At 41.1% G+C, this 23,638-nt stretch overlaps 1 protein-coding gene across 1 annotated transcript in view; it reads left to right on the top strand.

Annotated features, from left to right (window-relative positions):
• kcnq1.1 (potassium voltage-gated channel, KQT-like subfamily, member 1.1) overlaps window positions 1–23,638 on the top strand; it is a 70,042-nt gene that overhangs the window by 41,323 nt on the left and 5,081 nt on the right. Inside the window, exons 14-17 of the mRNA XM_060911822.1 lie at window positions 13,762–13,837; window positions 18,425–18,519; window positions 18,717–18,763; window positions 20,121–20,182. Of these exons, the coding sequence (XP_060767805.1) occupies window positions 13,762–13,837; window positions 18,425–18,519; window positions 18,717–18,763; window positions 20,121–20,182 (280 nt within the window). The remainder of the gene's footprint in view (window positions 1–13,761; window positions 13,838–18,424; window positions 18,520–18,716; window positions 18,764–20,120; window positions 20,183–23,638) is intronic.

Raw genomic sequence — 23,638 nt, 5'->3', positions numbered from 1 at the left:
TTTTATTCCAGTGAAAAAGTGACCTGCATGTATAATAATTCTGGATATATGACAAAGTTCATATGCTTTTTCATTTCCTCTTCTTCTTTTTCTTCTTCTTCTTCTTCTTATTATTATTATTAAAGCTTGTGTCAGTATTCTTTGACCACACATTCATTCTTAAAGATCATAAATCTTTATAGATTATTTATAATAGTGCAAGTAGAATTAAAGGAAGACTGCCTTTCCATTAAAAAAATAAATAAATAAAATTTAGTTCTCTCTGAAACTTGGTCATAATGATGGATGTTTATTTCTCTAATATCTCACAAAATATCAGGCAATTCTGTGACTGGGAACATATCTAATTTGAGGGGATTCCATAGCAAATAATGTGCGTGAGATGGCCCAGTTTGTGCCGTCAAGCAAACAGAGGAAGTGCATGTGCACATGCGTAACTTTGCCTTTGATCATCCCACTGTCTCCGCTGATTGTTGATATAAGTTTAGTCCTGCGTTTCCTTTCCTTCGCAACATGACGTCTTTTCTTCTCGCTTTCCGTTACTGTAGTCGGTCTTTCACATTTCATTCACACGTTCACGTCCTCCATTTTTCTCTCCTGTTTCAAATTTGTATCCCACAATGCCTTGCATGAACAGGGAAAGTCCACCACGTGATGCATGACATAGTATCTTGAATTGAGTCATGGTGAAGTAGGAAAAAATGGCAAAGAATTTAGGGCCACATAGCCCTAAATTCATTTATTGTTCTATTTAAAAAATAAATTAATTAATAAATAATAATAATAATAATAATAATAATAATAATAATAATAAAATTGGAAGTCTGTGGTTTGAATTCAGTAGCTTTTGGTCCACTAAACAAAAATAATTGGGTGTCAGGGAAAATTCTGTTTATGACCTACACTTGAAAAATCTGAAAGGCAGTCTAGCTTTAATAATAGAAATGTACAAAGAAGAAAATATGATGACAACACTGTTAACAGTGTTAACAAAATAAAATGTATGCTGTGAGGATAATTAACAAATTATGTGTATATACTTTATACACAGAGAAAATACGTAAAGATGGATGAGTTCTCCATACGGTATATTCTAAAACATTGAAGAAAACGTGACCAAATATCCACCCATGGTTTGTAGTTTAAATCTGTTGAGTCTTAATGTAATAATTTTTGCAGTGGTGAGTGAAATTAAAAGAAAGAACTTTAGATGACTAGGAACTGATAATGAAGAAATAACATTAAGTAATTTGATTTTGGGGCAGATGGAGAATCAGAATCATAGATAGCTTGCCCATGAGCTCCATCCACAAATTATGGATGTGAGAACAAAGCCAACACAGTTTATATACGTATGTAAGCTAATGGCAGAACACCTTCATCATTATCATGAGATTGCATTTTCTTATCCGAATCTGTCTTTGGATTTTTAATTTTTTTTTTTATTTGTCTCTAAATGTAGGTATTGATTTTTTTTTCTCTGAGCTAGACGTTTGATTTGGTTCCACCTCTCCTTAAGCACACATATTACATCTCCTACACAAAAGCTCTCTTGTCACTGCTTGCTTCTGTTTGATCTTTGAAGTTTAATGAGCTTTCACTCATCTCACACTGAGATGCAATGGTAACAGCTGTCTCTCTCCTTTTCTTTTGCTTCTGTTTTCTCTCTCTCTCGCTCTCTATTTTCTTCTTCCTTCTCTCTCTCTGCGGGTGTGAGTAAATGTTTATTTGTTTGTGTGCTATGGAACAGCAGGTTGCTAAAAGCACCTGAAAGGTGCGAGCAAAAACATAATTCTTACACAATATTCCTGTGCACTCTTCTGCTGTCCTCTCCGAGCATGGTGCTCACAATCTTTCTCCTTTGATGACCTTCGACCTTGGCCTGTTAACTTAAGAGGACAGAGAGGCCCTAAGCCATCGTCCCCGTGTCTGCAGCTGAAGCAGCTTGCCTTCACTGGGGGTGGGGAGAGAACAATGCTATAGCTACGCCTCTGCGACTCTTGTGTGTGTGTGTGTGTGTGTGTGTGTGTGTGTGTGTGTGTGTGTGTACACACATAAGTAACCACGCTTACACATACAGGCATTTTCTTTATCCTATACTACCGAGGAGTATAATCCGAATATAGTCTCAGTGCATATTTTAAGATCAGAAAACAACAGTACCATGAGTTTTAGATGTGTTTGAGACACCTGCATGTTTGCCTTCACCTGAAATTCCCTCTGCAATGCTTCATAGGTTGGTAAAGCAAGCTCGTAGCTGGTGGCATGGCCAAGGTGAAAAGAGATGGAATCGCAGCAGAAGCAGGTGCATGACTGAGTGAGTGAGTGAAAGCACGAGTGGCCGTCTGCTCCTGCTCAGATCAGCTCCTCTTGCCTTGTGACAGTGGGGTGTGTGGTTTACCAAAGGCTCAAAAGATTGATTTATTCTCAGCAAACAGAGAAGGGTTTCTTGTGGCTGAGGCAGGGCCCGGTCGTCCACTCTAGCCCTGAGACAAAGAGCCATTGTCTGCAGCACTACACACTCCAACAATGGCCTGATTGACAAGCAGCTCTAGTCGTACTGGGCTCCTAGCCTAGGACTGCAATGGCAGCTTTGTTAGAAACATCTTATCATAAGAAACAATCACCTCCAGGCCTGGTGAGACTTGTGCTGTTCAATTTTATTTTTTTTTTTACATTTTCAACATAAAAGTTAGTGTTAGTGTTGGTCGAGTTCATGGATTATTTAATGGTATCATAATGTTTGGCTTTAACATCTGTTTTAACCTCTTACAGCACAGAATAATTTTATTAGTACTGTATAATCTGATACAATTCTTCAAATATTACACATATTAGTCAAACATATACCATTATGTATATTCACTGAAGTTATTCGAGATTCTTATCACAGAGCTTACTTTTCACTTACAGAACCCAAAAATGTAGAGTTGAAAGATTTTACATAGCTATTTTCAAGTCAACATGGTTTGATAATTTCTTATTCAAAAAACAAAAAAACATTCAGGTGAATAGAGGCATTTTAAAACCCATTCAATTCAAGTGACCATTCAGTTTCTGGTAGAACTGTAATAAATACAAAACCATCTATAGAATAAGTATATCAGTCGTAGCAAATAGCGATCTCCAATATCATCACATCATTAAAAAGAAAAAAGGAAATAACAAAAGCATTGACCTTCTGAATATACATTTTGGACCCTTTGGAGAATCCTGATATTAGATATGAGATTATTTTTAATCTAAGCAGCTTGTTGACGTATTTGAAATATGGCAGAAAAAAACGGCCTTCCTGGAGTTCCTTATTAGAACTGACCTAATGTACTGTACTGTCTGGACATAATATGCTGCACTGTCTAGACTGCTGTATGTGTGCTTTTGAGTGTGTTTGTGTGTAAAACTGCACCGGAGTGTGTGAGGCGTGATGAATAGGACAGGATCGTTGGCTCACTAATGCCTCTTCAGCGCGGCTTGCCAGCACAAGTCTCTTTATCAGGGCCGTCACGGCCACCCTTTCTTTCCTCTTTAACAGTAATTGCGTTTCGTTACAGTGTGTCAGGGCTAACAAGAGAACGAGGAGAAACAGAAAGAAGGAGATAGAGGGAGGAGGGGCAGACAGAGGAGACAGATACAGATTGAGATAGATAGCAGGATCCACCGTTGCATGTAATTCTAGTGGATTCTCTTGTGTCCTGTAAGACAAACCTGTAAAATAATGCAAAACTTTATTATAACTGTACATTGTTGACGTTCCTGTGAACGTTACTAAAATGCAAAATGCTTTTAAGATATTACTAACACTACGTTCAGACTGCAACCTGAAACGACCCATATCCGATTTGTTGTGAAATCCGATTTTTTTGTTAGGCCGTTCACATTACCAATTATATGAGACTTGTATGCGATCTCCAATATGAACGGAAAACGACCCAAAAGTGTCCCGCATGCGCAAATTGACACGTAATAAGCACATCTACGTAATACGTAAACAAAAAAAAAGCGCACTCTTCAAGTTTAATGATTTCTTTTTTTGTTTGTTTGTTTAATTATCTGGTTAGTGTTAAAGTGTGAGGTCTCGTATGTGTTTTTGTTTCTGAACTGAAATGAAAACGTGTAGCCTGGTAACGAGGGTTGACTCCTAAATGTCTCTGTAATTTCTATATAAGTGCACTACATGTTACTAGGAAGTAATGGATTTTTAAACTCTATATAGTGCACTCGAGCTTCAGTAGGCAGTCATTTGGGATACGGCCGCTGTATTACCAAACTCTTAATTCAGGCTTAATAATTTGCACATATTTATTTCGTCATATTAATAAACTTTTTCTACATTTTTATAAATATTTATTTAGATTGTTTATAGCCAGCTGAATTCTGCAACTTCTCTCAGCGCTGGCTCAAGATGCATAAACACCAGTGCAGTTTGCTATGGAGATGAGGTGAGACCTGGCGATGTGGTTTTTGTGGTGGCGGCGGAACTCACATAATAATCTGATTAATGTGGGCAGCAGTCTAATGAGACCGAAGGTGTCAAATTACTGGAAATTTCCAGAACAATCTTATAATCTTGTAATACAGGATGGTTTAAGTTATAAATCAGTTATAGAAACTGTTTTATTTAATCAGGCTAACGGATAAACATCCAGGTCCCTACCAAATCCACCATTAGCTTGATCAATTCTATAAAAGTCTATTTAAATTCTGAAAACTGTACAAATGTTGTTGTTTTCCCCCAAAGAGGCGGGATTAGCCAATGCAGAATAGTGACGTTTGTCTCTTGTTGATGACGTGTAGGTCGCATGAATGCGACCTGTCCGGTCAGACTGCAGTCGCATGTGAAAATATCGGATATGCATCGGAATTAGGACCACATATCCAAGCGGCCTGGGTCGCATGTGAAAAAATCGGATCTGTGTCATTCAGATTGTCAATAACAAATCGGATACAGGTCGCATATGGGCAAAAAAATCGGATATGGGTCGTTTCAGGGTGCAGTCTGAACGTAGTCTTAATCTGCTGCATTTTCCCAGTCTGGTTTGGGAAACTGACTTGCGTAAGAAATCCACGATATTGTTTGCATTTAAAGTCTCAGGGATTAAAGCTAGTCATTTGTTATTAAAAATCTAGCTGCATGTCTCTTTAAATCAGTGATACAGAAATAACACTATAATCTAAGATTTTGCTTGATTTTGGATTCTTATACTGTACCGTGCAAAAGTCAGAGACCATCATTTTGTTTTGAATCAAATGGCCATTCAGTACTTATTGTTAATTATTTGCGTAAATCATTGTTAAAATATTTATTTGTGTGCTTTATGGAAAATAACAGTAATGCACATTACAGTATGACAGTAAAACAGTATGAAAGCTATCAATATTTTATTTGTAAATTGATCAGTTAAACACTGTTAATTGATCATCAGTGGGTTTCCCAAAAGCCTCTTAATGCTAAGATCATCTTAACTAGGAGAGAGAGAGAGAGAGAGAGAGAGAGAGCATTCATCATGCTGCTCCCTCTACCATTTAACGATGATCTTTGTGCTGCAATGCTTTTAGGAAACTCAGGCCAGATCATTAATCACATACAGTACAACCATGATTGAAACAAATCAAGTGAATTTTGTCAAAATCTGAGCATTATAACAATTTAGAGCTGATTCTAGTGAGAATGTTAAAGGTAGACTGCCTTTCAGATTTCTTAAGTGAAGGTCATAAAAAAAATTTTCCATGACACACAATTATCTTTGTTTAGTGGACCGAAAGTGACTGAAATTGAATCACAGACTTCCAATTTTTATTTATTTATTTGTTTATTATTTATTTTTTAAATAGAACAATTAATGAATTTAAGGCCACGTGGCCATAGATTCTCCGCTATTTTTTCCTGCTTCACCATGATCCAATTCAAGATACTACGTCATGCATCACATGGTGGCCTTTCCCTGTTCGTGCAAGGCATTGTGGGATACAAGTTTGAAACAGGAGAGAAAAATGGAGGACATGAGTGTGCGAATGAAATGTGAAAGACTGACTACAGTAATGGAAAGCGAGAAGAAAAGATGTTATGTTCCAAAGGAAAGGAAACGCAGGACCAAACTAATAAATATTGGCGCTCAGCGAGCACCTCGATGTGATCAGCTGTTTGTTTAGCGACAGAATGATGTAACTGTCAGTGCATGGTCAAGGTAAACCTGTAGATGGCAGTAATGCAACACTGTGGATGCCAGCTGCCATAAAACCCAAAAGAAGAAGAAGGTAAACCTGCGCATGCGCACACGGACTTCCTCTGTCTGCTTGACTGCATGAAGCAAGCGATTTCATGCACATTATTTCCTCGGAAATCTCCTCAAATTAAATAACTTCCCAGCCACAGAATGGCCTGATATTTTGTGAGATATTACAGAAATAACCATATATCACAATGACCAAATTTCAGAAGGAACTTTGATTTTATGAAACTGAAAGGCCGTCTGGGGCGGCACGGTGGTGTAGTGGTTAGCGCTGTCGCTTCACAGCAAGAAGGTCCGGGTTCGAGCCCCGTGGCCAGCGAGGGCCTTTCTGTGCGGAGTTTGCATGTTCTCCCTGTGTCCGCGTGGGTTTCCTCCGGGTGCTCCGGTTTCCCCCACAGGCCAAAGACATGCAGGTTAGGTTAACTGGTGACTCTAAATTGACCGTAGGTGTGAATGTGAGTGTGAATGGTTGTCTGTGTCTATGTGTCAGCCCTGTGATGACCTGGCGACTTGTCCAGGGTGTACCCCGCCTTTCGCCCGTAGTCAGCTGGGATGGGCTCCAGCTTGCCTGCGACCCTGTAGAACAGGATAAAGCGGCTAGAGATAATGAGATGAGATGAGAAAGGCCATCTGGCTTTAAGGTGTGTTTGACTAAAACCGCAGGGTCTGACTGCATGCAGTGTGTCGTGTATTGTACTGTATTGAGAAGGTGAACAGTAATCCACATAAATGGACAGGAATCTTCTTCTTCAAATTTGAAGTGCAGAGTAGGCACAATCAAATTAATATTAGAATTCTTACTGTATTAATTAATGTAGCTTATTAATGCAAATATGGAGCACACTGCCATTTGTACGTTTATTTAGACAGCTCTCATAAATGCAATGTAGTATTGTTTTGTGAATCAGACAGTAGAATAAGGTGGCACGGTGGTGTAGTGGTTAGCGCTGTCGCCTCACAGCAAGAAGGTCCGGGTTCGAGCCCCATGGCTGATGAAGGCCTTTCTGTGCGGAGTTTGCATGTTCTCCCCATGTCCGCGTGGGTTTCCTCCAGGTGCTCCGGTTTCCTCCACAGTCCAAAGACATGCAGGTTAGGTTAACTGGTGACTCTAAATTGACCGTAGGTGTGAATGTGAGTGTGAATGGTTGTCTGTGTCTATGTGTCAGCCCTGTGATGACCTGGCGACTTGTCCAGGGTGTACCCTGCCTTTCGCCCGTAGTCAGCTGGGATAGGCTGCAGCTTGCCTGCGACCCTGTAGAACAGGATAAAGCGGCTAGAGATGATGAGATGAGATAGTAGAATAAGATTTTATTAGATCTATAGAACCATATGCAAGACCAATTCTTTAAAAAAAAATAATTTTCCACCTTGGTCTGTTTCAAAGCAAAAAAAAACATGGACACCTCAGTGACATCTTGTCTTTTGTTTGCTCGGTCTAAGCATCTAAAGCTCATGAACTAGCAACAAGCTAGCCAGCTAGCATTGGTGATATAAATGATAATGTTAACTTTCATGACGTACTGATAATATCAGAGGAGCAAACTGTATTGTTAGTGTTTCAGTATAAATTTAACCTATATGTTGTGTGTATATGTTGATTCAAAGCAAATACTACTATAAACTCATTCAAGTATAGAAAAATGATGGGCTATTTTCTGTTCACAGTGTGTGCAACTCTGTTGCTCTGAGGTCACATGCTGAACTCAGGGTTGAGGAGAGATTCCTGCCTTTATGAGAAGGAATTCCATGTTGAGGTGGCGTACTCTTTGGGTTTCTTTGGCAAATTCAAATTTTCGAGTTTTAATCAAACGCAGCAGCCGAGTCACTGAAACGAGCCATAATTTCCATTACTAAATATAGCATACTGTTTTGGAGCGATTTGTTGCTTAGTGACATCACAGGTCATAAACTGTAAGATTTAAGTTCTCAAATTGGAAAGAATTGAAATACTGAATAAACACAGCACTGTCAATATTACATGACTAAAACATGAATAGAAATTTAATAAAATCCTTTAATAAAATGTAAGGATATTTTGTTAAAATACTACAATTGATTATATTTTTTAAAAAGTGTAAAAACTGATCTTATTTTTTAACTTATATATATTATTTACCGGCTGGGAGGTCTGTATCATGAAATACCGTGACCAAGGTCTTGAAAATACTGACTGAGGCCTCTGGGCTGAGGTCAGTATTCTCAAGGCCGAGGTCATGGTATTTCACGATATGGACTGACCTTAAGCTGGGAAATAATTTTTTTTTCTTTACCAAATTCTAACAGAAAATGAGAGCGCCCAAAAGGGAAAGCATATTTAGAACAAACCTGCTACAAGCTAATTTTTGGCTTTCTCCTGAAATGTTTTCTTTTATTTCGTCTTCATCAGGGTAGTAAAACTCGCTTTCGCTGTGAACACTGTCGTTATCGCTGTCCATGCTGTAAAATTAATGCTATTATACTGAGAAATGCGAAAATAAATATTGACAAAAAATTGCTACTATGTTTGTTGTTGTTGTGAACGAGCAAGTCGCCAAAGGTCCGTAACCGGGGTCCGGATCGTAGGATTCCAGACCGCTCGCGAGCCAATCAGAGCGCATGATTTGATGGAAACCGGACTGCGAAAAAAATTAATTAGTGTTATGTCCTTGAACTTATTATGGAGCATAACTTCAGACAGTGGCGGCACGGTGGTGTAGTGGTTAGCGCTGTCGCCTCACAGCAAGAAGGTCCTGGGTTCGAGCCCCGGGGCCGGCGGAGTTTGCATGTTGTGTCCGTGTGGGTTTCCTCCGGGTGCTCCGGTTTCCCCCACAGTCCAAAGACATGCAGGTTAGGTTAACTGGTGACTCTAAATTGACCGTAGGTGTGAGTGTGAATGGTTGTCTGTGTCTATGTGTCAGCCCTGTGATGACCTGGCGACTTGTCCAGGGTGTACCCCGCCTTTCGCCCATAGTCAGCTGGGATAGGCTCCAGCTTGCCTGCGACCCTGTAGAAGGATAAAGCGGCTCGAGATAATGAGATGAGATGAGACTTCAGACAGTTTTCTGTGAGATGTATTTTTTTAATTTAGCAAAATGCAGCCATTTTTATTACACAAGGTTGGGAAAATATCTCCAGCAAAATGATACATTACAAATAAAAGCCATGTGACGATTTGTATTTTAGGTCTTGAACATTTGTTAATGTTGTCATACAGTGACACTGGTTATTTATAGTCATATGTGCTGAATGTGTTATTTATAGTCATATATGAACATGTGTGTCACCAGGCTTGGAAGCACAGAGGCAGCAGGTCTGGCCATTTAGTAAGGGTGTAATCCAGCGCTGTGGCACTCCGTCTCAACCTTAATAAGGATATTTAATACTGGGTGTACTAGTCTGGCCCTTTGATGATCCGGATGAAAGAGATCTTTGCTTGACTGAAGCCACGGGGACCCCTGGTTCGATGGGCGTGTGTTTATGTGTGTGTGCGTGTGTGTGTGTGCATGCATGTGATGTCCTTAGGCATGCCGGACCTGCTCACAACCTATGATCCTTCAGTATCCGGCGTCTGGTCAATGATTATCAGGCTGCCCGAGGCTTGCATGTGCTTATCTTGTGCTGGACACTTATAAAAACGTCATGGAGGCATTTGAGCTGAGAGCAGACGAGTGGGCCGATGTTTGGGCTAGCGTGTTTTATTGAGAATAAGCCCCGATACCCCCCACCCCCACCCCCACCCCCCTGTCCCTCCAGACTGCGGCTAATCGCTGTGCTGTTCCCCTCCTGCTGCAGGGGGGCTATTCTTAGAGCCTCCAGCCTTTTAGTGCCCCAGCGCTGCACTCCTAAAGCCTGTGGCGCAACACAGCCACACAAAAGCACTTCAACTTTTGACTCAGAGCAACGAGGACAAGAGTGCACTCTGACACGGCTAAGGGCGGGGGAGGGGAGGCGTGTGTGTGTGTGCGTGTACATGTGTGTGAGTTAGAAAGGGGGGTGCAGTAGTAACAGACCCACGTCACGTGATGTCTATTCTGGGGCACAAAGCATTTTCAGGGCACTTTTATTGCTCAATTCTGGCTTATGCGTGCAGATTTTTTTTTGCTGAGCACAGCAATGTGTATTTCAGATTTTATACCGATGATGTAATTTGTTTGTCGTTAACGCTTTACACTCAGGACTGTGTTGGTTTTTGGTGTGTAGTGAGAGGAAATAAAAGAAAGTGACATCTATTTATTCAGTTGTTCCTCATGTTTGCGGAAAAGCATTCGTTCACATCTCTGTGTCGTCTTACGGCCTCTTCATGGTTTTATAACCACACAGCTACGTGTTTGTTAGTTTTTCTGTGCTCAGTCCCCATGGATGTGTGTGTACATATACTGAGTGCTGCTGCAGGCTAATGTTTCTATCTCTATCTTGATGATAAGATTAACGAGGGACTCCAGAACATGATTGCTTTCCTTCCTGTTTATCTGGTCCTGATAACAGTCCAATTAACTCTGAGCAAAAGTCACACGAGTACCACTTAAAGAAAATGCCTTATGAGTAAAATATTCAACATTATACATAGTAGGGTGGCATGGTGGTGTAGTGGTGTAGTTGTCGCCTCACAGCAAGGAGGTCCGGGTTCGAGCCCCGTGGCCGGCGAGGGCCTTTCTGTGCGGAGTTTGCATGTTGTCCGTGTGGGTTTCCTCCGGGTGCTCCGGTTTCCCCCACAGTCCAAAGACATGCAGGTTAGGCTAATTGGTGGCTCTAAATTGACCGTAGGTGTGAATGGTTGTCTATGTGTCAGCCCTGTGATGACCTGGTGACTTGTCCAGGGTGTACCCCGCCTCTTGCCCGTAGTCAGCTGGGATAGGCTCCAGCTTGCCTGCGACCCTGTAGAACAGGATAAAGTGGCTAGAGATAATGAGATGAGATTATACGTAGTACTTTTTTGTTGCTTTTCATGAACAAGCACTGACTTTTGAAAGTCAGCAGATACTGAAGATTGTATGACATTATCACTGCGCCTGAGCAAGCCATGCAGAAAATCCCTGTCTATCCCTGTAACTTGTTTACTTTCCTCATTTCCTTGTTAATAGTGCCACTCTGAAGTGTTGTGATTGTTTACCTCAGTACAACTCCAGTCAGTGCCAATTCTAGAGCCCACTTTTTCTTGAGTTTGTTCTTTCTCCACTGCAAAACCAACCTGACCTGAGATCAGTGTTTAACAAGCAGCACCTTATCATGTTGAACACACCCTGCACATGTGATGCAGGTGGGCAAGCTGTTCAGAGCAGAGTGTTGATGACAGTAATGGCGTGGTTGTTTCCTGTCCCACGCTGCACTTCTTTAATCTTTATTTAGTTTGCTTGTGACTGTCATTGACACAAGCACAACATCCTTTAGCATCCACGCAATCAAGCGTTCAAGCACACATGTCGTGACTTGCAAATGACTCTGGGAGATCATAGCGTGACAGCTTGTGTTTGATGCACTTTTTTTTTATTAACAACAAATCTTAATGGCTTCTCCCTCATGCTCATTAGAGCTCTGGATGCAGTTTTCTGTAATGCTTTGTGGCAATGTCTCGTAAAAAGCAGTCTATAAATAAAATTGATTTGGCTTTGCTTGAACATGGCGAGTCTTGGCGGGTCAGAAGCTCTTCTTGTGTGCTAATAGTTACAGATGTTTACCACTTTGACTTCTCTTTTGCTATTCCAGACACTCTGTGGTTTGTTCACATCTGTCTGCTACTGCTATCAGCCTCTGGAAGAGAGACTGCCATTGCTGATTGTCTATTATTTGCTTTATCAGTTTCAGGAGATCTCTTTCTCCTCTTTTTTTTTTGTGTGTGTAGCTTCTTGCCAGTGTCTGCCATTAGCCAGGCTTTGTGCCAGCACCAAAGGCAGATGGTGACCCTGATGGGGTCATGAGACTAGCGTTGCTATGCTGGTAGCCAGGGATGAGGAAAGGAAGTAGTGCTGTCCCCTAGACAGATGGGTTGGTTCCCATGTTCTTCTTCCCCCAATCTCTCTCTCTCTCCCTCTCTCTCTCTCTCTCTCTCTCTCTCTCTCTCTCTCTCTCTTTCCACGCACATAAATACTCTCAGCACCATTTGCCAATCTACTGGAATGACAAGCGTCTGATTCCAAAGCATAATGATCTTGTGGTTGTCATCTGTGGAGGCCCTTTTAAAGGCGGCAGGGTCATCACAAGGCTGTCAGTAGCAGAGTTGTATCCCACAGTGATGGCATGCTTTGTATTGTCTTCATGTTAGTCACTGTCGTTCGGCATCTTTGTGAGTCAGAATGAAGACTCAATAACCCAAAGACAGTTATGTAATGCATGTCTTGTCCAGCAGTGGAATGTAAAAAATGGGCCAAGGGTGGTGTTTGGAATAATTTGGCTCCGCTCGAGGACAGCTTGTTATTCAAACTTAGCTCTCCATATCAGCAAGTGTGTTTTGTTTTGTTTTTCCTGTTAAAACTACACGTATGAGGCAATTATTTGGTTGTTGGCTTTCTTTGTCAATTTATAAAATGCCCATACATATTTTGCCCTTATATGACTTTACTGGAAGACTAATTTGCATTCTAGTTCAGGAATATTAACTATATCTAGTTGCCGAGAAGGCTAGATGCTAGATCATCCTGAACGGGCTACAGGCCGTTTATTTGACGTTGCCTGGAGCTATGCATATGTTATGCCCCATTTCCCTGTGCTCAGGAACCAAACACCCTCAGGTAGCTATGGAAATGAAGTCACTAATGTCTCATATCCTGCAACCTACTTGATGCTAATCCCTTTCTTTGGAGATTTCTTCTAATTGATGCGGTGCACCTGCAAGCATTGGTGTGGCAGAACAACACAAATACAGACAACATGTAGAGCAACACGGACACATTTACACATGGACAATCAAGATAAAAAGATCAAATTTTCAATTCTATTCAATGGCTTCTTTATACACGTTCTACAGAGGTCATTTGTCCCTTTATAGTCCTTTTATACAGGGTACCTACAAGTATCTACAAGAGAGCAAGTCTCACACCAGCCACTCTCCCATTCACACACAACCCATTCAAAATCCTCCATGACTGACAACACTGGGGATGTGTTTGGTCCGTGTCCTGGTCATAACCCCTGCCTGTGTCTTTACCTGGGCTCATCAGCATTAAAGGCCTCTGCTAGACCCCTTTAAGCCACACCTGAAGGCCTTTCCCAAGCTAGAGAGGATTGGTTTGCAGATGGTGTAGCATGGCTTGTGTCAGGAGTGCACTGGGTGCTTTGGAACGATTATCTTCATGAAGCCAATAGCACTTTACAACCTTATTGTCTTCCTTGCCTTTTCTGGAACTTGTAAAGGACCCAAACCATGCATTACTCTGGCACAATTTCAAGCACACAAGAATAAGTAAAACGGGGGTTTCTTGTTCATTCTGTCTGTTTTATGCCCTCAGAGACACTAAAGCTTTGAGAATCAAATTGAATCATACTTTCTTATGTGTAACTGGAATGTATCTTTCTCTCTTTCTCTTCCTCATCCTTATGATCTTCCATTAATACACAGGTTGCAAGAAACCCACCGGGCGGCTATTAGAGTGATCCAGAAAATGCGCTATTTTGTGGCCAAAAAAAAGTTCCAGGTAAGACTGACTAGATTTTTTTTTAAAAAAACCTACCAATAAATTCTGTCCTGAAAGCAGAAATCCGCATGCAGAGATTCTGCAGGCAGGTAACTTTATATCTCATACTGAGCTCTTGATTATGGGATTTCAGTGTTAAGGTCAGATCGCTTATCACCATAATGTGTGTAATTACGAACTGTAATTATGTCTCCATGAGGAGTTCCAATGTAATTGGGGTTTAATGTCTCTCCCGGTGCCTGTTGAAGAGCTGGCCTCATGCTAAAAGGTCTTTATCCATTGCCCAGTTCCTGAACATTTGGCAACAGAAAACTGCTTTTTCCATTTCTGTTTTTGCTACCTGCTCAACATGAACACCAACAAGATGGAATGGGATTAATGGAGCTAACAGTACTGTTTAATGCATAACATGGTGAAAGGCAGCATTTCCTTCAAAATAGCACAGCTCTTTATCACGACTAACCATATCTATTCTACTAGGAAATGATACTGCTGCTGTATGCCTTATGGGTGTTAGCCAACAACAGATTTCTACAAGGCAAGCAGAAATCAACAGATTTCTACAAGGCAAGCACTATTGATTAGGCCTGGAAAGATGGATGGCAGTATAAAGCCATGTTCACAAAGACACACTTATAGGAACAGTTATATTTATACACATATATATTTTTCGAGCTGGATGCACAATTGTGAATGTGATGAGTTTCTGCTTCATCTTTGTTTAAAGCTGACCTGAATGACTGAAGTGCCGCTAAGACCATCTGCTATTGGTTAATCCATGTATACGTCAATATTCATTTCACAAAAACGTGAACTTTTGTAATGGATGATGGCGTGTGATTCATTTTGATTCATTGGCATGTGTTGGTGCAAGCTGTCTGTCAGGGCATTGTTTTCATTAAAATGAATGGTAGTGATGTGGTTTTGACTAATACCAAAAAGTGCTTGTGAATGCAGCTTTAAACAATCATCATTTATAAGCCTTTGAGGCATCTAGCAATAGTAATTTATCTCCTCTTTGCCTACTGAAGTGTATTCAAAAGTATTGGCCTTGTAGGAATCTGTTAATCATTATCACCCTCTGAGACATACACTCACTGGCATAAAACCATGCACATACAGGTCAGTTAACGTTCACATCAAACATCAGAATAGGGGAAAAAATGTAATCTCAATGACTGTGACTGTTCCTGTTGGTTTGTTGGTGCCAGGCAGGCTGGTTTGAGTAGTTCAGAACCTGCTAATGTCCTTGGATTTTCATGTACTCAAGAGTAATGAGAAAAATAAAAGACATGCAGTGAACGGGAGACCTGTGGATGGAAGCACCTTGTTGATGAGAGGCGTCAGAAGGGAATGGCTCAATTGGATGAAGCTGACAGAAAGGCGACAGTAATTCAGATAACCACTCTTTACAACCATGTTAAGCAGAAAAACATCTCAGAATGTACAACACAGCGAACCTTGAGACAATTGGATTACAGCAGCAGAATACTACATAGGGTTCCACTCCTGTCAGCCAAAAACAGGAATCCGGCACAGGCTCTCCAAAACCGGGCAGTTGAATATTTGGAAAAATATTGCCTGTTTCTTTGTCGTCCCCCCATCTTTCAATACAAGTAACCCTAATAAAGCGAGCAGGTAATGTAAGTGTTGTGCCAGTGAGTGTAGAGGAATAGTAGAATGTAGAACTGCTAAGGTGATTTGTGATTGGTGCTAGATTTAGCAAACTTTTCAGAAAACTATATATTACATAGGCACGAGTGTTTTACTGGGAGATACACCAATTAGATTTTTCATACGAACTACATCTGGGACACGGAGAACCAAAACCATGATATAAATCTCTATATATCAGTCGTGAGGAAATCGATGAATTGTTTTGATAAATTTGGGTGCTTTTTGTTTGTGAATGTGTCTATATAATAAAAAGAACATCATACATTGGTTTGAAAATATGAAGTTTATCTTCTCGTGTTAAAAAACTTGTATTTTTCATACGAAATACATCACGGATCTGAGTGACATATTTAAATAATATTGGCTGGCTTTTTTTATGATATATCAGATATAGGGCGGCACGGTGGTGTAGTGGTTAGCGCTGTCACCTCACAGCAAGAAGGTCCTGGGTTCGAGCCCCGGGGCCGGCGAGGGCCTTTCTGTGTGGAGTTTGCATGTTCTCCCCGTGTCCGCGTGGGTTTCCTCCGGGTGCTCCGGTTTCCCCCACAGCCCAAAGACATGCAGGTTAGGTTAACTGGTGACTCTTAATTGACCGTAGGTGTGAGTGTGAATGGTTGTCTGTGTCTATGTGTCAGCCCTGTGATGACCTGGCGACTTGTCCAGGGTGTACCCCGCCTTTCGCCCGTAGTCAGCTGGGATAGGCTCCAGCTTGCCTGCGACCCTGTAGAAGGATAAAGCGGCTAGAGATAATGAGATGAGATATCAGATATATTCCATTCAGCTAGCATGGTATTGAACAAGTCGAGGATGAGTTCAATATCATGCTAGCTGAGTGGAATATATCTGATATACCACAAAAAAAGCCAGCCAATATTATTATTATTATTATTATTATTATTATTATACATACATTCCTTCAACACGTCTTTCTCTTTCAAAATGTTCTCAAAATCTTCTGAATTTAACAAAGCCAATCTGGCGGCCATGTTTGTTTACAAATTGTCACAGTCACTCGCTAGCATGGAAGTTTTACATCTCCAACGTGTGATGTCATGTTGTCTTGACAACCATGCAATATCGTAAACCTTATTCAACACTCATTCTCCACTGGGTAGAGTGATGTAATACACATAGGATAAGCGATATGCTAACAATATTGCATGCTGTCAAACCAAATGAACAAAATCTGCTAGAAGGGAATAGAACACAGTTTTATTCCATTGAAAAAGTGTCTTGTATGTATAATAATTCCTGATATTTCACTCCGATGATGTCACTCCCAGTGTTTTCCCGCTGACTAGACATGGGTTGTCAAAATGGCGAACCGGTTCACAATTAAAACTCTTTTGATTAACTTGCATATTTTTTGTGGATGTGTCCATATAATATAAGGAACATTACACAGTGGTGCGGGGCGGCACGGTGGTGTAGTGGTTAGCGCTGTCGCCTCACAGCAAGAAGGTTCTGGGTTCGAGCCCCGGGGCTGGCAACGGCCTTTCTGTGTGGAGTTTGCATGTTCTCCCCGTGTCCGCGTGGGTTTCCTCCGGGTGCTCCGGTTTCCCCCACAGTCCAAAGACATGCAGGTTAGGTTAACTGGCGACTCTAAATTGACCGTAGGTGTGAATGAGAGTGTGAATGGTTGTCTGTGTCTATGTGTCAGCCCTGTGATGACCTGGCAACTTGTCCAGGGTGTACCCCGCCTTTCGCCCGTAGTCAGCTGGGATAGGCTCCAGCTTGCCTGCGACCCTGTAGAACAGGATAAAGCGGCTAGAGATAATGAGATGAGAATGAGATGAGACACAGTGGTGCAAAGATACAGTATGAAGTTTATCTTCTCGTGTTGAAAATATTTTCACTTATTCGCGTTGCTCACTCATGAATATGTTCACCACGCGAAGATAAACTTCATATGTTCGTGCAACCATGTCACATCCTCTATGTACTTCAGTGCTGTGTGATCAAACATACTGCTTTGTTTTTCATTAAACATATTGGGATCTTTAAATTCACAAATGCAGGCAACACAAACAAAAATACCTTCATATTCAGGTCATATAGATTCCAGTTTGTATGGACATATTATATCCAGCTACACACACATTTATGTTGGCATCAGGGGTGCATCCCACACACTTTTCCCCTTCTTGCATTAGACGCTCGCCACCGGTCCGTCTTTTTCCTTTGCACTTTCTATCTTTCTCCTGCTTCCCTCTCAGTGTCCTTTCATTTGCCTTTGGCTTACCACACTTACGTTTCTCTGAAATCCCCTCACCCCTCCTCCTGTCCACCTCTCACACACTCTTGTGACACCAAACACATAATCATGACCGTGTGTCAGACATTGGCGGCCAGTTTCAATGTCTGAACTCATGACTCATGTTTGCTCTTCTTTGAGCAGATTTACTTCCATTTGAATTGGAAGTTCTTTTACCAGAGATGTGTGAATGTTTACATTTTTTTCTTGCTGAAGCAACTGAAGCCTCATAACAAACATGTGACTTACCATATTCTCCACACGTTCCTTGATGTCATCAAATCAAGTCAAACAGCTCAGGGTGTTGGCATGTAGGCCTAATCAAGCTCAAAAGCAAGGAATCAGGGCTTGAGTCCTTGATCAATATGAAGGTTTGGCGTCGGTACATGTGGGTGGCTTTTCTCAAAGCTCAACTCAAAGCAAAGAGGTCTTTGTGCTCTTTGATCTGCAGCAGGATAGATTTGAAGTGATGAAAGTTTTTATAACATTCATAATTATGCAGTGATTTATTCATTTTTCCCCATGTAGTTATGTGTTTAGTTTTAGTAGCTGGATTGTTTTTGTTTTTTGTAGTACAAGGGTTTCCTTATATTGAACTTATAAGATAAGGAAGGACAAGTAGAAACACAGCCCTGACCATGTTTGTGTGCTTACAGCAAGCACGTAAACCTTATGATGTCAGAGATGTGATCGAGCAGTACTCTCAAGGCCATGTCAACCTTATGGTGCGCATCAAGGAGTTGCAGAGAAGGTGGGATACTGCTTCCAAGTTCATTCAAGTTTCTGTGCAATTAATGCTGCAAATCTAAAAACTCTGCAGGTTCTATAAGCATATTACAGTTTTAAACTGTCTTTTTTCCTCCCTAATTTAATGCACATCACTTCTGTATGGACTATAGAGCAATGAATATATCACATTTATTAATCTGCTTTATCTGCCTTCTGTAGACTGGATCAGAGTTTGGGAAAATTGTCATTGTTCCAGACAAGTTCAGGTAAAGTTAGTGAAACAAACACTTACTTTGTCACAATAAAAAAAAAAACTTAAAATAAAAACAAAACAGCATATATGTCTTAGGGGGCAGCACGGTGGTGTAGTGGTTAGCACTGTTGCCTCACAGCAAGAAGGTTCTGGGTTCAAGCCCAGCTTGTTTCCGACGAGGGCCTTTCAGTGTAGAGTTTGCATGTTCTCCCCGTGTCCACGTGGGTTTCCTCTGGGTGCTCCGGTTTCCCCCACAGTCCAAAGACATGCAGGTAAGGTTAACTGGTGACTCTAAATTGACCGTAGGTGTGAATGTGTGTGTGAACTGCTGTTTGTCTCTATTACCCCTTTTCCACCAAATCAGTTCCAGGGCTGGTTCGGGGCCAGTGCTGGTGCTGGTTCACAACTCGTTCAACTTGCGAGCCAGCTGAGAACCAGTTTGCTTTTCCATAGCTCGTGGTGCTAAGGGAAGCCACATCATTACGTCGCTGTATACGTCAGTTACGTCGTTGTATACGTCATTACATCGCTGTATACGTCAGTTACGTTGCTACATTTGCATAAACCTTGGCGCGAATATCAAAGCAAAAACAACACGGAAGAAGCAGCAGCAGCAAGCAACAACAATAATAATAATGGATGGCTTCGCGTTTGTACAGCTGCTGCTTCTCGTCGCTTAAAAATGGCGATCTTTCGCGGTCTTGTTATTGTTGTTGGTCTTAACAACTCCGCCCCCCTGCTGACATAAGCGGTTCTTTCCTCTGGCCCAGCAGAGAGTTGGTGCTAGCCTGGAACCGGTTTTTCTGGCCCCAGAGCCAGTTCTTTGTTGGTGGAAACAGAAAACCCGGTTCCAAACTAAGCACTGGCCCCGAACCAGCCCTGGAACTGCTTTGGTGGAAAAGGGGCATATGTGTCAGCCCTGTGATGACCTGGCGACTTGTCCAGGGTGTACCCCGCCTTTCATCCGTAGTCAGCTGGGATAGGCTCCAGCTTGCCCGCAACCCTGTACAGGATAAGCGGTTACAGATAATGGATGGATGGATATTCTCGTTTTAGTTCATTCACTTCTGGGAAGGTAATCAAACATGTTTGGTCTAGGAAGTCTATAAATTGTACCAAGAATGAATAAATGTTTATTTCTGGAAGTTAAAAAAAAAATAGAACCAAGAAGACAAAAAGACATAAATGGGTACTCTGTTTTTTTTCTATAATAATCAAATATCAACACCTCCACCTCATCCATGATCACAAGGATTATGATGATTTAATGTTGTTAATATTAACGTCGGTTGAATTCATATAAACCGCTGTTTTCTTGTCGCTTGGTCATTATTTTGTTGGCATTCCTGTATTTTTTTTTTCCTTTTCAGAGAGAGCCAGAGATAGAGGTACGAACACAATTGGCTCCAGACTCAACAGGATGGAGGACAAGGTAAGCCCTTGCATTTTTCTTTTCAGATTAAGATCCTAAATTTAGCACCAGTTGCCATATTAATGGCTTTTTGTGCCTCTGGGAAACTTGGTGGGAAAGTCATTTTCATTTTGAAGTGATTCATACTTGAAATCCTTCTGCCATCTCTCTCTAAATGCCTTCAGACAGCATCACAAATTCTTGAAATCTACACTGTGACTGTGATTCACCGACCATTAATGAAGATAGTAAAGAGATTTTCTGAAGTATATACATTAAAAGCATTACCCAGGCTTTGCTTCACGCTACCTAAACAGGGGAAGTGAAACACATCTTGTTACACTTCATTTAAATGTCAATTTTTTAGTCTTGAGTCCTAAAGTTTACTGAACTCATTGAAATGTGCTGATAAGGATGTTTAGTGTCTTAAAAGAGACTGTGTTCCCCAGTTTGGACACAACAGGGTTTTTATTTCTTTGTTTATTTGTTTGTTGCAAAATAATTCAAAGCTACAGTAAAAGGTTTCCATTTGGTTAGTCAGGCTAAGGTTAGGATTATATTAATCTGTAGGAATAGCATTAATTGGCTGCATTAAAAATGTCACTGAAAAGTCCGCACAAGAATACTAAGACAAACTTGTATGTGTGTGTGTGTGTGTGTGTGCTTGCGTGCATGTGTGCTTGCTTGCGTGCATGTGCGTGTGTGTGTGCTTGCGTGCATGTGTGCGTGCATGCATGTGCGTGTGTGTGTGTGTGTGTGTGTAGCCTCTTAACTGACTTGACTGACAGCCAGGGACTCCGGAGCTTTACAAACACTCACTATGCTCCTGTTCATTTGCCACTCTGGCCCTAAATCCCTTTACAAACACTTTTTTTTTTTATCCCAGACATGAACTCCATGGAAAACACACACTTACTGACGTACTTCTCCCCCTCCTTCTGTCTGCGCTGCACTCCCACTCTGTCTCATACTATGTCCTTTTTTTCTGCACAGCTATTAGACATCTTTGTGTATCCTTCTGACTGTCAAAATGCCTATAACGATTAACACAAATACCTCAAAGTTGGATTAAAAAAGTATATATCTCAAACAACAGCTATGTTTTTCAACTCAAGTAATGAAAGCATTTCCTTTGACAATCCATTGGTCCACTGGGGAGTTTTGTATACCTAATACACTGGATTCGCCGTCGATTTGCTTACTGTCTCACAGTATCACAGAAGCTGCTGTGACAGAGCAGATGTGTTTGCATTATTATTTTTTTCTCCACACTGACTATATTTTTTGTTGTTGTTGTTGCCACGGAGACAATGGTGACTGCTTCCAGTGAGGACAGGATGACCCGCCCCACAATCTATTGCTCTTCTTCCCATAGTACAGTGGTAAACAGGAAGCAGACAGTGTGTGACATAAACAGGAACAAATAGCTGGAGCTTTTTAGGCAAACAGGCGCCTGAGGTATTCCTCTGACTTACTTGCTGTATTCTGCTCTGCCACCCACTGTGATACCAGCCACTCCAGCATGTAGGACAAAGACACAAGTATTACATAATTTTAGAAAAATTATGTAGAATATGTACAGAATATGATCAGCAGATTTGTATTTACACATTTAGTCCCAATGGTAACATTTTTCTTTGTAATCAGTTGTATGGCTGTGTTCAGTGATGGATGGTTGGGATATTGAACAGGAGCATTAAAAATAACTGTATTACCCGTTACTAACTCGCTGTTACTTTTGTAAAAGTAACAGTAAAAGGTTTGCACCATATAGCACTCTCATTGTATCGGCATCAGCTTAAAACTATTACACATACGCACAGGAACACACTCACTCATTGTAAAATGGATTGGCCACACAACTCATGCTTCCTTTTTTTTTTTTTTGTAATACAATTATTTAAAGGCGGCACGGTGGTGTAGTGGTTAGCGCTGTTGCCTCACAGCAAGAAGGTCCGGGTTCGAGCCCCGTGGCCGGCAAGGGCCTTTCTGTGCAGAGTTTGTATGTTCTCCCCGTGTCCGCGTGGGTTTCCTCTGGGTGCTCCGGTTTCCCCCACAGTCCAAAGACATGCAGGTTAGGTTAACTGGTGACTCTAAATTGACCGTAGGTGTGAATGTGAGTGTGAATGGTTGTCTGTGTCTATGTGTCAGCCCTGTGATGACCTGGCGACTTGTCCAGGGTGTACCCCGCCTTTCGCCCGTAGTCAGCTGGGATAGGCTCCAGCTTGCCTGCGACCCTGTAGAATGATAAAGCGGCTAGAGATAATGAGATGAGATGAGACAATTATTTAAAATCTATAATCATGCCATGTCCTTTCTGAATAACAAGCAGAGTAAACAAAAAGATTGCAGTTGCTGTTTCATTCAAACCAGTGAACGCAAATCTTTCTGTCAATGAACACAAAATATTTTATCGTTTGTCCCTTAATAATAATAATAAACTTTATTAGGCACAGGGTTTCAAAAGCTGACACTTGTTTATAAATGAATGGCAAATATACTGTATAATAAATAGAATAAATAAAAAAATGATAATGTGGATAAAAATAGTAAAAAGCGATTTGTATTGACAATGGAAACTTTAAGCACTGAGGGTTAGATGCCGTGCTCAAGGGCACATCAGCCATTCCTACTGGTCCAGGAAAGCGAACCAGCAACCTTTTGGTCCCAAAGCTGCTTCTCTAACCATTCGGCCATGGCTTCCCCATATATTTAATGCTATTTGTCACTTTTATAATGCAACTCAGATTTTAATGTTAAAAATGAAAACATTTTTAGTTGTACGTGTTAGGTTTTCATCTGTCTGTAGCAAAGGAGGTTGAATCGACAAAATATGATCAAGGAATATAGACCTCTGCCGCCTAACAGATTCTGCCTTATGGATCGATCTGGGAGCAAACAGTCACTGATACAGACACAGCTGCTCAGAGATGTTTCTCAGTTTATTGTAGGACAAACATGAGTATATATTCACATTCAAGAGTGTATTGTAGCTCTGTGATTGGATGATGATGATTTAATTGACGAAGCTGGGTTATCTATGCATAACGTAAATGGGTGATGAAGCATTATATCACTGGTTTAGACTACACTACTGTATGAAAGAAGAGAGACATTATGTACCATTACGTCACCTATCAGGATCGTAGTCTTGTGAAAAGAAGAACGATATTACTGGTCAACATAACCGTCATTAAGCAGACAGCAGAATATATGAGCGAAGATAAATCTCAAGGATTTAACTAACCAAAACAAGTAGCAATCAGAACAGCCAGTTCCTGTACAAGCATGCCAAACGTATTTCTGAGTATGATTTATACTTTGATTGGTAAAGTGTGCTTAGTGCTTCTCATGGCAGTTTGCGAGGGAAGAAGATAATGAAAAATCTCATCTCATTATCTCTAGCCGCTTTATCCTGTTCTACAGGGTCGCAGGCAAGCTGGAGCCTATCCCAGCTGACTACGGGCGAAAGGCGGG

The sequence above is a fragment of the Neoarius graeffei genome, chromosome 27 (genome assembly GCF_027579695.1).
Source record: "Neoarius graeffei isolate fNeoGra1 chromosome 27, fNeoGra1.pri, whole genome shotgun sequence".
NCBI lineage: Eukaryota > Metazoa > Chordata > Actinopteri > Siluriformes > Ariidae > Neoarius > Neoarius graeffei.
This window is presented reverse-complemented; position numbering and strand designations above follow the sequence as displayed.